The sequence below is a fragment of the Mya arenaria genome, chromosome 1 (assembly GCF_026914265.1).
Source record: "Mya arenaria isolate MELC-2E11 chromosome 1, ASM2691426v1".
Taxonomy (NCBI): domain Eukaryota; kingdom Metazoa; phylum Mollusca; class Bivalvia; order Myida; family Myidae; genus Mya; species Mya arenaria.
Genome location: NC_069122.1, coordinates 44,236,091 through 44,251,906, shown reverse-complemented (window position 1 = coordinate 44,251,906; position 15,816 = coordinate 44,236,091). Strand labels below are relative to the sequence as shown.

At 34.0% G+C, this 15,816-nt stretch overlaps 1 protein-coding gene across 1 annotated transcript; it reads left to right on the top strand.

Annotated features, from left to right (window-relative positions):
- Positions 1-423: 423 nt before the first annotated feature.
- On the top strand, positions 424-8,621 carry LOC128227456 (heat shock 70 kDa protein 12A-like). Its single transcript, XM_052938017.1, has 7 exons — positions 424-520; positions 811-916; positions 3,450-3,591; positions 4,031-4,181; positions 6,636-6,770; positions 7,249-7,457; positions 7,911-8,621. The coding sequence occupies exons 1-7, from the start codon at positions 424-426 to the stop codon at positions 8,619-8,621; spliced, it is 1,551 nt and encodes a 516-aa protein (XP_052793977.1).
- The last annotated feature ends 7,195 nt before the right edge of the window (positions 8,622-15,816 follow it).

Below are 15,816 nucleotides of genomic sequence, written 5' to 3'. Positions count from 1 at the left end.
TTAACACGAAAGATGACATTGATGTTTGAGGATTGTGCTGCCCCTTTATTGCTCTTTGTGTGCTCTATTTCAAAGATCCTGTTGCTAAAACTTTGTAATACTCATGTGTAAAGTATGCGCTAGAATGCAACACTTCAGACAAACATTCTCTGTGCCGTAAAACCCGACATTGGAAACCTATATTATGCAATGCCAATGTGGAAAGGGTCCAAAGGTATGCCGCGGTCTCCATCCTTTTTTCTCTAGCATCAAATTCTTGATCCGCCTCAGCTTATTGTCAAATGGACTCGATATTATTCATTTGGTAGGCCATTTACTCACAAGAATGGAGATTGCTTTGTACGATTCGATGCAGATTTCTCCAAATAGCTCTATTTGAAACAGTCGAAACCAATGCTGGTTGCTGCCATAGATTTCGGTACGATGTACTCAAGTTGGGCGTACTCTTTGCTTCATGAGTTCAAAAATGATCCAACACAGATATCAGCAAAACAGTGGCAGGGACAAGAATCGACGAAGGGTTTGTAATGTCTAATTATATAACAATTTAATTGCGTGCGTTTAAATAATGTATTCACTGCTAGACGGCATGCATGCAGTCAATTACACACAGGTTGTTTTAGTTATGTGTATCCTGTCAGAGATACTTTGACATAGCACCGAAAGGCTTCACTTATTTGAAAATGAGATGAAATTATGACGAATTTAAATAACTTCCTTACGGAAAGCGGACAGAATTCAACTTAAGCGTTTTTTTTTTTGTTTTTTTTTGTTAAAATATTAAACGAACATATATGTTCTTTTGGTAAGGACCAACAACGGTTTTGATAAAACCCGATGGGAAAACCCTAGAGGCATTTGGCTTTGAGGCGGAGACAAGATATACAGAACTGATAGACGAAGACGAGCATGAATCGTACTACTTCTTCAAAAGATTTAAAATGAAGTTATTGAACCAGGCAAGTACTTGTCAGAGTAGGAGGGAAAATTTAATTTATGGAATATATCCGCCTTTAAATCGTGTTGTTTTTATTTTCTAACACAATTTACTGCGCTGATTGCATTAATCTATTCATAACTTTACCCAGTGTGCTGTTCCAATATTTATACATACAGTTTATTCATGACTTACTTTATAGAAATCTCCATATATATTAACTTGATCATGTCGATTACAATCAACAATCCTTGTTGGCAACAGCAATTTGGCAATCCTTTGGGTAATTCGATATCAGGCATTTTACGATTTACCATTCAATGATGTATCGTTTCGTATCGTACTGAAATGAAGTTTGTGCTCTCGTTTTGAGTACAATCAATTTAAAACTTCAAATGTTTGTGTTTGTTTTAATTTGTAAAATATATGGATGAAACAAACACTGACATAGAATGCTAGTATTTAGCGGCGACCTTTTGGCCACATGGCTGATTGAAATAGCTGTATCTAAAAACTTTCATAGCTTCAAAACAATCAAAAGCGTTTGAAAAATTCTGATTTAACCCTATATATCACTTGATATCACCTGAAACTTTATATACAACTCGTTACAAACAAACTTTCAACCTGTGTTAATTTGATGTACTCATAAAATCAATTTGTTTCAGAAAATAGAACGAGATATGCTTATTGAGGACGAAAACAGTCGTTATCTTTCTGCACAAACTGTATTTGCACTATCAATTAAGTAAGCCAAATACGTGCACAGAAAAATGTGTGCGCTTCTTTATCAAATAACACTGCAACATGTATATATATGCATTTAAACTTCACTACTCCATGGTTAATATATTGGGTCTTATCTGTAAGGTGAGCTAGATTCATTAAAATAGTATGTTTTCTCCTTTGCTACCTTGAGCATGTTTTTTAAGATTTCTTCAGAACGTTCTAGATTATTCTATGTATTAAATGTATAGACTATATAGAATTAACTTGATTCTAATAGAGTCTTAAAGAAAATTATTAATGATGTTCTGGCACTAATTTTGAATATAGGGCCTAAAAAATAAGTTTTGTGGTCCGGGTCACCGGACCCTACCTGGAAAGAACCGCCGACCCTACTGTTTTTTGGTGGGACTTGCGAAAAAAAACACTCTATATCCGAGATTGACATGTAAACATCCGACAAGGGACCATGGACCCGTTTGTATGAAGAACAAATGTACGACATTTCTGTCGATTGAATGTCGTCTAATTTTAATATACCCAACCCACCACTGCAGGACAAGACATGACCCTTTTCACTTGTCATGTTTTTATCCAATGATGCAATCATAAAAGAATTGTTTAAATAAAATATCAGCTGGGCAAACATACTACTAGCATAAAACGGAAATATAAAATGAGTTCTGACACAGGCTGGTGCCTGACAAAATTTGACTTTATTTCAAACTGGAACTGAAACCTGGGTATGTTGCCATTTGTAAAGTTTATAAAATATACTTTACTTTACTTCTTGGGGGATGGCAGAGAAATGTTTTTGAGATGCTGAACAAAGGCAATATTGCCATTTTATTATCAATGTGTTTTGCTTTCGGAAGGTGTGTAACGAATGACAACGAAACTCTGCTAGCTCAGTTGGGAGAGCCCCGGTCTATCAATCTAAGGGTTTGTTTATCAAGGAAAATCATTGTTACCGAATCGTTAGCCCCAAAAATATCCTAATGTAACTGAAATACTGTTAATATGGGACAAAAACAAAGCAAACAAATCTGTACCAAATTAAAAACCTAAAAATATCCCTACCTACCCTACCTATTATTGGGGGTTATGTTACCCTAACCACACATTTTTTTGTAGGCTTAAGGGCAAAATTCTCTAATTTTAGCCTTTGGAAAAATGACCTAATGAACATGTCTTTATAAAAGTTTGCCGGTGCTTGCTAGAACATGTGTACGATAATTTTGGATATAATTAATGTATTATGTAATGATTACGCTTTAACCTTTTGTGGAATTATTCTGCGTGTTATTAGATTTAGAGCGTTATCATATAGTCAGTTCAATATTCCATGGGATTTAATTCTGTCCAGATTCAAAACTGCAAAGATCAGTGAAGATATTTTGTGTACTTTTGGACATAATTTATTTTTTTTAAATTGTAAAACAATTAGTAAATAAATTATGTTGTTGTATGTCAATAATATACGATTTATATCTGTCAATAATATATGGTTTGTATCTGTCAAGAATATACGGTTTACATATGTCAAGAATTATATATGGTTTATATCTGTCAAGAATAAAAGGCTTATATCTGTCAATAATATGCTGTGTATATCTGTCAATAATATACTGTTTATATATGTCTCGAATTTACGGTTGATATCTCTCAAGAATATACGTTTTATACATCAGACGAGTGGTAATAAATCTTTATAATTAAAGTAGGAGTGTTAACTACCAGTTAACATTATTGAACATGAAACAAATTCTATTTTTTGTACTTGAAGATGGCTCAAGGACGACCTTTGGCGTGTTTCAAACGACAGAATTTCTGGCACAATACGAGAGAATGAGATACACTGGGTGTTGACTGTGCCAGCAATCTGGGATAATGCTGCCAAACAGTTTATGAGAGAAGCCGCTAAACAGGTATTCGAAAGCCATAAACGATCAATAGACAAACGATAAAGAGCTTTTATCACAATGTCAGTATTTTTAGAACTGTTATTCGATTATTAAATACTTTATACAATGTGGTGTGCAGAGGAAATGAATTGAAATGTATTTATAAGCATTTTGTTAAGAAAGGAAATGTCATCTTAAGATTGAGTGAATATAGATCGCAGATACCCTGTATTCTTTTATTGATCAATTTAAAAAAAAAAAACGTCTGATATATCGTCGTTCTTTATCTTTTCGATAGGGCAATGCTGTATATTGTACGAATATATTGAATGATAAACATTTGTATCTAATATTATCATCAACTTTGAACAAAGCATTAAATTTGGAGAAATGTACAATGCGTGCAGAATTGTATTTATGTTTAGTGCTTTAGCACATTCACTAATATGCGTTTTTCCTGAAGGCTGGTATCGAAGAAACAAGTCTCACTGTTGCTCTAGAACCAGAGGCAGCGTCATTGTTTTGTCGCCACCTACCGGTCGAACGAAGTGAAAATAAAACGTCGCTCGGCAAACTGAAAGCTAAGCAGAAATATCTGGTGTTGGACGCGGGAGGTATAACTGGCAGTTGCGATAGTAATCCCGGACCTGCGCATAATGTTCGAACATGACTCATTAACATTTTTTCCTAAACAAATGTGTCTCAGCTTTGCCTCATTCCGTTCCTATGTGTATTCTAGAATATATATTTATTCCTTGTTTACCCCAAGTTGTCCGTGACTTGCCCTCAAATTTGAGAGATTGCGAAACGCTACTTGAACGTTACCGTATATGGGATAACTCCTTTTTAAAGGTCATGTGTACAATGTACAAGTTTAAAATTGTTTGCCAATAGGCTTAATAATTGCTTAAACTTTTACACAGGTTTGAGTAATCTCGTGCGAATCTAGTATTTCTGTCTGTACTGGTTGCAGTGCACCTTGCACAAGCACTTTCATACCTAAAGAATGTGCATACAATATTTTACATCATTACTAGGTACAAACTACACTTAGTTATGCGTTTGCATAATACATGTAACTGGATAACGTAGCACTCAGGTAGATCGTACTCGTACAAGTTGGTTCGGTAACTCCTTTATTCAAACTGAGCATGCATCATTTATCTAACGAGTACGAGAAAGAAACGAACGTCTGTAAGCATTCTATTGGAACTGTTTTAATAATTTTACAATATTTTTGCAGGAAAAATATTATTGGTAGTTGTAGTAGAACAAGTTATAGTAGTTAAAGTAATATTGTTGCATACAATGTGTGTTTTCGGTCCCTTATCGTGGTGTGTTAAAACGAAAAGACCCGGTCTTTTAAGAAAAAGTGCATTATATAGTAAATTCACGTGCCGTTAATGACCGGCTTTTTGTTTACATTAGCGCTTTCAACGCTAGCATTATAACAATGCCCACTGAGCACCGTTTTCACCGTTTTAAAACACGGTTATTGACCTAAAGTGGGTCAACGATTCCGTCTTTTGCACAAAAATAAATTTTAGCATTTATAGCTGTATACAAGTATCAACAAATGAAATACACCGCATTTAGATTACATATTTTCTTTCGAGTTGTTTTCGTCCTGGCAAAGTGATATGTGTTTACTAGATAGTACTTTCTGAAGTTGTTTTGACTATTCGTTTCCTTTAAAAATATAACCTCCGAATTTGACCTATTTCTTTCGTTTTTATTTAGAACAAACTACTTTTATAGACATGACTCCATTACGAAGTATACAATGAACAAATAAATTAAAAAAAAAATGAAATATGTGATGCTGCAGATACATGTTAACATTTCTTAAGGCTTAAATCAGTTGTTAAAACAAATAAATAATAAAGTAGGAATTTATCGGTAATTAATCGATCACCCAATAGGTATTGTGTGTAAATAATACAAGTAATCCAATAAATTTCCAAAACAAAACACTTTCCAAACGAATGAACACTGCGAAAAATGGCGTCGAAACAAAAACGAAACTGCCGAGTAATGTAGCTGCCATTATCGAGCTTAAAAATGAAAAACATTTTCAATGACATCACTCGTGACGTCACAGCTTACCTGTTATGGAAGTTATTTTGAACTGTTTGAACTATTTGTGCATGTTCGTGATATTAAACAGCTTTTTTTTAAACACAAACCTTTCTCATGGTGTATATTTTATGCAAAAAAAAACGGTAATTTACCCTTTTTTCGGTCCGAGCTACCATCTGCAAAGGCCCTTAAAATAGTTTAAAACCCTCGTGCTAAGCACACGGGCTGTAAACCATTTTACGGGCCTTTACAGATGGTAACGACCTTAAAAAAGTTTATTAACTCTATATTCACACTCTTTCCTTATATGCGCGCTAACATGGTATTTCTGTTGTATCAATATACCATTTTCACATATAAAATGTGAAACGAAAAACACATTCAATATTTTAGAAATGCGGTTCATGTGTGTATAAATACATTGTCAATGCTCAGATAATCGCGAAGCCGGAACCTCACTTAAATTGAAATGAAAAAAATGTTTTCATGCTACGCAAAGCCGTATAATTCTTCTGTCTGTAGTGGTAATAGTAATAAAAATAAATAACGAATGTTAATTTCCTACTTCTGTTTCTTTTGGTGATGGTTTCGTTTCGAGCATAAAACAACCTATAGGTTAGTTTTCGGATAACTTCATTTACTAATAAGTTAAATTAAAAAACTAGTTACTTACAACTCTAATAAACAACTTAATTGATAAAAAAGCGTTTTTCCTTTGCTCTATATTACTATAAATCGGACGTGCCATTTTTACCAGTTAAGAAGGCCTAGGAGGAGAAAGTAACGTGTTTGTGAAACGATTTACAGTATAATGTCTACATATACTTGCTGTAGATTAAAATCCCATTACAATGATACCATTTTAGGGGTCACTAGTCATCCAGAATCCGCGTATTTTTGTCTCGTATCCCTTAAGAAATTACATTCATAGTGAAAACATAATGTCATGTTGCTATGTATAGAAACTAGGAAGTATTCTATAATTTAAGGTGGGACAATAGATATTACCGTCCATGAAGTGTTGCAGTCGATGGAGGTAAAGGAACTGTACAAGGCGAGCGGCGGTGCTTGGGGTGGAACTAAGGTCGACGAAGCCTTCAAAGGGTTTATCAATGACATTGCAGGTAACATAATTAATGGTCATTAAACAACGCATATGGATTTTTTAACATACATTTATACTGAACATGCATAAATCATCGTCAGGGATTCAAAAGAAAGGTACTATTGAGTATAGTATGGTAATTCATTTTTTTGTATTTACGTATTATGGTTTCATATTACCTCAAGAAGACATCCTAAAAGTCTTAATACATGTGGTCAGTCCGTCTCGGAGAAATGTTGATTTTTATTTGACTGAACATAGTTGAAGATTGGCGTTATTGTTAATGAAAAATCGCTTTAAGAAATACTTTCCAAGAATAAATTCAAAAGGTTTCAACTCTAAACCCAAATTATATTTCTTGCCATTGGAATTGTGATCAAGTTTGATAAAGGTAAGACAATTTTGATGGCATTTCAATAAACATGAATAGAAAAATTCTTAACATATTTGTTCTACAGATCGTGAAACATACAATAGATATGTATTTGTATGTGCAGGGTTCGACGCCATGGCCGATTTAAAGCGTAAACACCTCGACGATTACATCGAATTGTTTCGTCGATTCGAAAACAAGAAGCGGTCCATTTCACCAGACATAGACAGCAAAACGGTTATTCCCCTTCCTCAGTCCCTGTGCTCCTTGATAGAGAAACGACAGGGACGAGCCTTGTGTGACCTCATCAAGAACACGTCTTATGCCAATTTGGTAAAATATTTCTACTTGTTCTACTGTTACATGGTATCTACTAATATATTTCGTCGGAAAATGAATGTTTAAGAATGGTTTGTTCTTTTAATTATGTATATATATGCAAGTCGTTATCATTCACGATCAGGCAATACATAGATATACCAATAAAAAAAAAATACAGTTTGCAATACTTACCAATACTTTATTTTAGAAGTCTCTGATTTCTTTACTCATAAATAGAAATAAATATACAAGACATCAACATCAACATCAAAATGGCATATACGTTCATTATGTTATACTATGATTTTTTTTAATAAGACAAGAAAACAATCACCGCATATAAATATCCTTAAACAAAATACCATAAACCTGAAAATCATGCATTTCCAGTAATATATAACATAGGCGATGTCTAGTCAATTAATGAAATAAGATTTGTTTTAAAATCCGTTTTACTGTTAATAGGTGTCAATGAAAAACGAGAAGGTTAACATCGACGCTAGCGTTGCTAGACAGTTTTTCGATACATCTGTTTCAAGCACAGTTGAGCACTTGAAGAACATTCTAAGCTTGCCAGTAAACAGGGGTGTAGAAGCTATTTTGATGGTAGGTGGATTTTCAGAGTCACCTATGCTTCAACACGCCGTTAGCACGGAGTTCGGAGCTGTGAAAAGAATTGTTCCACGGGAAGCAAGCCTGGCAGTACTGAAAGGGGCTGTAATATTTGGGCACAACACAAAAGCTATCAAAGAACGTATTAGCCAACGTACTTACGGTGTTGAAACGACTTCTCATTTCGATGCAACCAAACACGATGTGACCAAAAAGAAATATTATGAAGGAAAAGCCCGATGCCGCAATGTGTTTGAAAAACATGTAGAAATCGGACAGAAACTTACTGTTGGCAAAGCACAATCTAACATGATATATTATCCTCTATATGCTCACCAAACTTTTATCCGCCTGCCAATTTTCACAACGTGCGATAAGAATCCCATGTACACGACAGACCCGGGGTGTATTCAGGTTGGGAACCTTGAAATACCAATATGTGGCAGCGGAACAAACAGATGGGTAAACGTACGATTCATTTCTGGAGGGACGGAAATCGATGTCGAGGCAACAGAGAAAGCAACAGGAAAGGTTCACCACTTGAAGATAGACTTTCTGACATAAACTGGCCCTGGCAAAGAATGTATTTAGATTGGTCGCACAATTATGGATTGTTTTAAATAAAACAAGGTGTAAAGAGCATTTCATTACAGAAAAGAACATTGACATATTAATTTGTTAATGGTGCAGTGCTGTACTTTATTGTATGTATTCAATAATTATGATTTTCGACCCAAAGTGGCTTTCTGCCCCACAACTATTTTATTATTTTTTACATTTTGTATAACCAAGTCAAAATGCCTTCTCTAGTACTCAATATTTCTATGCCCAAAACTTAAAGAAACTGAGCAATATATAACTGCCCTAGTCCTTCCGTCTGTCTGTCCGTTCATCCGTACCGTCCAATCTATTGGTGAGTATGTTATACATGTAATATTATATTATCACTTATCAGATTTTAATTAAAAGAAACAAGGTTTGTCAGAAAGAAACTTTTGTTTTAAAGTTTGTGCAATTGTGTATGTTTTGTTGTGAACATTGTGTTCATGTTGGTTATAAATGCATTGTATATTGATAACTGATTTTACTAATTCATATTTACATTCACCAGTACTCTTCTTTTCATACTAAACCTTCATTTACTTTTTCCCTTACCGGCGTAATAATATCGATCGTTGAACAGAACTACTTGTCTTACTTTAACATTGAAATGTAAAAACCGCGCTTCATGGAAATCGACAGTTTGACCTAGGGCACTTAAGATCGCATAGATGCCCCCTAAATGAATTTCAACATTTAAATAGTTGTTCATATACCTTAAAAATAAAATGTATAAGCATATTTTATCCGAAATGAATGGTCAGTGAATAGGGATATCACAAATTAAAATAAGTTATAATAGAGAGACGGACTTTATAAACTGAATAGTGTATACATAGACAAATTTAGTTACATGTACATACATTACTGGTCAAAACAATGTTATTATCTGATTTGTACTTTGGACCGAGGGACTTGTTGCCCAAAACAAATGATTTGTTTATGTAATTAGTGATACAACACATACATATACAAGTGAACTATGATTGTATATGAATATAATAAATTGATTATCACATTTCTTATCAGATTATATCAGAGTTAGTCATCCGGTTACGGTTTACTTGAGAAAAAATTTAACATTCAAGTTTCAATCCAGGGCAAATTCATGTGATTTCGTTGACTGATCCTAGACGGAAACACAACAATAAATATTTTGATCAAGAATTTATTGGTACAATGCTTGTATTTACACCAACGAATGTATTTTTGTTCCTGTTCTCTATGTTTAGATATTCCAGTATTTACAATGAAAACTTCAGCGACGTTTTTTAAACCACTTTCTACTACAAAATTGTACAATGTAACATATTCAAGAAAAGATTTTGCTGATTAGAGACTGATGTCAATTGACTAGCAAAATGTATAGTATAGTCATGATCACAAACAAACTTGGCATTATCACAATATGAGAAATAAAGTAAAGAAAAAAGGAACAAAACAATTATAATATCAAGAGCTTTCATAGTTAATTCATCATATATCAATTTAAATTATATTGCTCGGTGTACCATTAATTATTTAACTTATAATTGTATGCACCAATAAAAGTCAAATAAAATTGTCTAGTTGTTTTGGAATGCCAAGCTATTTACGTCCATACAAAAGATGCGCACTCACCCTAAATAATATGTACCGCAATTTATACAAGTGTTTAAATAACCGAAATAGATTAATGAATATCGAAAACAATCGAGAACATTGATTCATGTGATACCATGTTTAATTTGAAAGAAGGGTGCAGACAAGACGGTATTTCTACGTAATGAGACTATAGTTGATCCTTATCAGGTCTAACAAGCAAATTTATTTATAAAATGTGCGTGTTCATCTATTAAACACACGGTTACAATCTTGCTAGAAGAATTTTTCATAAATGCATTATTTAGTAAGTATTTAAAAAAAATTATCTCATAATTTATGTTTGGTAAACATGTGCATGCATTAATTTTAAATACGTTTATCAATTTAGATAATAGACTCCTTAAATATATGTTAAAATGTGATAATAATAAGCCGTTTCGAGACTTAGCTTTTCGACAATATACATTATGTTTGAAGATGCCTTTATTGTATTTGTTTGTTTTCGAAAAAAAGTTGTTTTGTGCATGTATAGACCTGAAAGTCTCTTTCAATCATATAAATAGAAGTTTGCTATAGTTAGATGGGAACAATGTGGTATTAAGGACATTATGAATTAAAAGGTTTAAAGTTGTATTTTGAGTAAATAGAATAATTTCGTATTACTTATTATTTGATATTGGAGAAAGACAATGTTATCTCTCTTATTGTGTTCATGTTTTGTAAATATTTGCAAAACAGTACAATTGTTAATGACACAGTTATAAAACCATCATGATGACCAAAGATAAATAGATTTCTTTAAACGGATTATACTTCTGTATGCTTAAAATATAATAGTTATCACAGGAAGTGCTGTAGATCTATAAAATTCTTAAGATGTATATGAGCAAAAATATAACGATAACAATATATTTCATTGTTTTTTTGCAATGCCAAATTAAATGTAGTGTCGCTATTTAAAAAAGTTGCTGTTAATTTTGTAAGAAGTTGTTCATTTCGTAAAGCTCTAAATGATATTGCTAAATAAGCAGCAAAATCTTACTGTTAAAGAATAAAAGTTATTTGTATGTACAAACTAACGAAATATATCTTTTAAAAACAAAATGTTAAGGGTCTATGCGCCAGATGGTCCTAAAATCGGCAATACCACATCATATACATTATTACCTCAAAAAAGCCCATAATTATCAATATGAGCTTGTTTTTGACCGATATTACATCATTTTACATGAGTATATGAATATATACGGATCTTCGTGTCACCTCACAATCCGTCCTAGACGACTTTCCCCGTTTTAACAGTCAAGATGGCGTCTTCAACTTCAAATAACGAGAAAGAAGGTGTTTTTCGTAGTCCAAAAACTTTATTTTTGTGATTGTTTCTTATTACATTATGTACCAAGTGCTTTACATGGTGTACAAACATTGTTATGTTATGTCAGCATATCTTTATATGTTGTGGTTTTGTACTTATAGTATGACAGTTTTTATTATATTATGCGGATACATCTTTATATCATGTAGACATTTTAATACGTTATGTGAATATGTTATTATGTTATGTCCATACTTTACCATATTATGTGCAAATATCATTATATTATGTCCATACTTTATTATATTATGTGCAAATATAATTATATTATGTCCATACTTTATTATTTTATGTAGTTGATTATTTTACTTTTATTATGTCGTAACTTTATTACATCTTGTGCAAACTTTGTTATGTCGTAGTTATTTTTTATATTATGTGCAAGCTTTGTTATGTAGTGGTAACTTTATAATTACGTAGTGGATGCTTTCGCGGGCTGATATTTTGCCTCGACACCAAAAATGAAAGCGCATGAGTGATTGGGAGTATAGTGCATCGTGTTCAAAAGTAAATAAGTTACTACCGTGTGCAAAATGCATCGTGTGCAAAAGCATCGTGTGGAGAAAACTGGTTTGGTGTTGTCTCAGACTCAAGATCAACTTGCCAATGTGCTTAAATCGATAAGCATGGGAGAGCTACTCCCCAACTTTGAGAAAAACAAGGTTTTCTTAGAAGATTGCAACCATCTATCAGAAGAAAAACTTCGTCATTTGGGCATCCAGACAATTGGCGATCGCATCAGGTTCAAGGATGCAGTCCGGAAAGCCATTGAAGGTATGGTTTGTTGCTAGGTATTAAAACTATTATTCTGACTCCGGTAATGATTGCACAGTAATGCTTCCCTTTTAATTTAAAGGAATTTGCCTTGCTATGTTTCATCTTGTCCTAGCTACAATAATGAGTGATCATGGATACATTTCTCACATTTCATGTGTATCCCTGTAACGCTAGAATGCTCCACTATTAAACACCCGGCGAAATAAACTATATTAATATTATGCATCGATGTTAAAGCAAAATGATAAAATTATACCAAATGTACCTGACAGTGATCTAAACTGGATTAAATTTGTCGAAAGAGTCTTTATTTTCACAGAATCATATTCACGGTCACGAAAGAAAGTTTGAAGAAGATCCAACGAAAACTGTTTGACTTAAAGAGTGGGCAAGGCCAATTTGGTCGAAGTTTGGACTATTTAAGGGCCATAATTCAACAGTGTCTGTAGCGATCTGTCTGCATATCAAATTTGAGCGAAATATGATGCCCATTAAGATTGTCACCAAGTTTCGTAATGATCCGACGAAAACTGTCGGACAAGGCCAATTTGGTCAATTTTGAACCATTCAAGAGCCATAATGCATGAGTATCTGGAGCGATTTGCCTGGTTATCAAACTTGAGCGAAATATTATGCCAATAAACATGGTCACCAAGTTTCATGAAGATCCCACGAAAACTGTTTGACTTAAAGAGCAGACAAGGCTAATTTGGTCAATTTTGGACCATTCAAGGGCAATAATTCATAAGTGTCTGAAGCCATTTGCCTGGTTATCGAACTTGAGAGAGATATTATGCCAATAACTATTGTCACTAAGTTCCACGAAGATCCCACGAAAACTGTTTGACTTCGAGAGCGGACAAGGCCAATTTTGGACAATTCAAGGGCCATAATTCACAAGTGTCTGGAGCATATGTTTGGTTATTGAACTTGAGCGACATTATGCCCATTAACATTGACACTAAGTTTCATGAAGATCCAATGACTGTTTGACTTTACTTATAGAGCGCTGGTGATCCCATAATACGTCCCGTCTTAGGACGGGCGTATAAAAACCATTTGGTATATGCATAAAAAGCACCATTTCGGACCAGAAATGTTAAAAAATTTCCCAAACCCCTACCAACATATTACCAAATAAATTCCAGTTCTGTAAGGCCGGCATATGTCAAAAGTCAAACCTGGAACTGCCCATGTCAGGGGTCATAATTTGCATGATAGTCGGTTAGAATTGTCTCACTTGCATATTCCAATGGGTGTGATGGTTGGGAAACCCGGTATAAAGTTGCAATGCATAAAGTAGTTATAATGTAATTGGTAATTTGGTACTTGCACGAAAAAATTAACCAAGGTGTGACGCCGATGCCAACTATAGTTGTCCCTATTCACTTAATAGTCTATACAATAAGTGTTTTGCACATTTGCTTTTTATACTTGTATAAACACGCAACTAATATAGATTAGGCCTCTGAAAAAGATTTTTTTTATCATTTTGGTATTAAAAATGTTAAAAATGAGTGTATTTTATCTTTTTCTGCTTTAATTTTTCAATAAACATGCTAAAAGGGCACTGGTGTTTAGTTTTAGCATAAATTAATCACCATCTGAGATTATTTTGGTTCATTACAAATAAAAATATTTTCCAAAAAAAAAAAAAAAATTCCCGACCTACCTACCCTATTTTTTTCGGGCATGAAACCTGAAACAAACATTTTTTACGCATTACTGTATTGCGATTTGATAATCTCATTCCTTTAGGTAACAAAAGATGTTTGTTTTAATATGATAAGCAATATTTTTAAAACATTTCGTAGTGATTCAATCTTTATACAAAAGTGACAAAACGTCTGTTATGTCAATTTAGGTATAAAGCGAGTTATAATAATGTTGCTTTAATGCCATTCATGAATTTTCAATTAGCCTTTGTATAATAGCAACTGTTCTAAAGAGGATATAAACTCCAAAGTTTGATGATTCCCAATGTTTCGGAATCTCCAAGCGTAGCTTTTACAATTGTCATTTACAAATACTAATGGTGAACTGAATATTGGTCGGGGGCTTCCTTCCTCATCACGTGATTCCGTTTCTTTTGAAGCCACTTGAGGGATGCCTAACGCCATCTCAACAGGACTATTGAGCAATCCTGCAGTGAACAACCTGATTGGTGAGGACTTTACAGTTCGAATTCTGTGTCCTGCCCATGCCTGTTGCCAAACCTGTAATTTTTCATTGATCTTTGGCAGGAAGACATAGTGAAGAGCAATGATATGAATGTCATTCAATATATTAACAAGCATACTCTCATCTTCCATAAAATGAAATAGTGTATGATAAAAGCACAAAACCCCATCATATACATTTCTCCAAAGTCGTTATATTCTCTGATTATGTGTGCTTTTCCCAGTGAGCATGCTTTCAAAACCACGTGATTGAATCATAAAATATGCAATCCCCACATTTTCCCTTCCCATGTCTGTACGTACTCGAAGAGGTACACCAAACTCATGTACCCCTTCTTGAAAACACTTAAACACCGTATCAGCTTTGTTATTATCTGTGCATTTCAGAAAGGTCACAAGTCTGCTAAAGCCATCAATCCCACCAACTATAATTAAGTGCCATCTGATCAATTTATGGTTTGTGTCCACGTGCCACAAATGATTTGGTCCTGGTACTTCATACACTCTCCGATGAATTCTCCTGTGGCTTCGGTCCTTTACACCACTCACATCCACCCGATGTATACAATTTCGTAATTCTGATCTTGGAATCTGAAGGCAAATTGTACTATATTAATGATTATAACTAGAAAGCCAAATGGGGACATGTTGAGCCTTTTGCAGCGCCGTTAACAAAGACATGATGCTCTTTCATGCAATTGCAACACAGAATAACATGGACTTAAAAGAAAGAATAAGCAGAAAATCAACAGTACTCATTTAAATCTTTAACTTCTAAGTGTGACCTTGTTCAAACCTAGGTCTTGTGCGTTATATGCTGCCTCATCATACATGTAGTTCATATTTATGGCAAGTATTGAAAATCCTACAATGCATGGTCAAGATGCAGCCCGGCCAAGGTATAACGTACTCATTTCAATATATGACCTCTAAGTTTGACTATGACCTTTGAGGTACAGATCTAGGTCAAGTGTGTGACAGCCTACCTCATCATGGTGAACATTTATGGTCAGTTATTCGAGAATCCTACAATGCATAGTGAAGATATAACCTTTACAAGGAACAACCCATCATGGTGAACATTTATGAAAAGTTATTTGAAAATCCTACAATGCATATGTGAAGATACAGCCCGGACAAGGTACAACAATACTCATTTCAACCTTTGACCTCTAAATGTTACCTTGACATATGAGGTGCAGACCTGGGTCATGTGCGCGACACGCCGTCTCATCATGGTGAA

What these genes read in the sequence shown, in the direction of transcription:
- LOC128227456 (XM_052938017.1), top strand. Translation starts at nt 424, where the DNA reads ATGTACTCAAGTTGGGCGTACTCTTTGCTTCATGAGTTCAAAAATGAT. An exon ending in GGGACAAGAATCGACGAAGG is followed by an intron (nt 521 to 810) that starts GTTTGTAATGTC and finishes TCTTTTGGTAAG; the next exon opens with GACCAACAACGGTTTTGATA. An exon ending in ACACGTCTTATGCCAATTTG is followed by an intron (nt 7,458 to 7,910) that starts GTAAAATATTTC and finishes TACTGTTAATAG; the next exon opens with GTGTCAATGAAAAACGAGAA.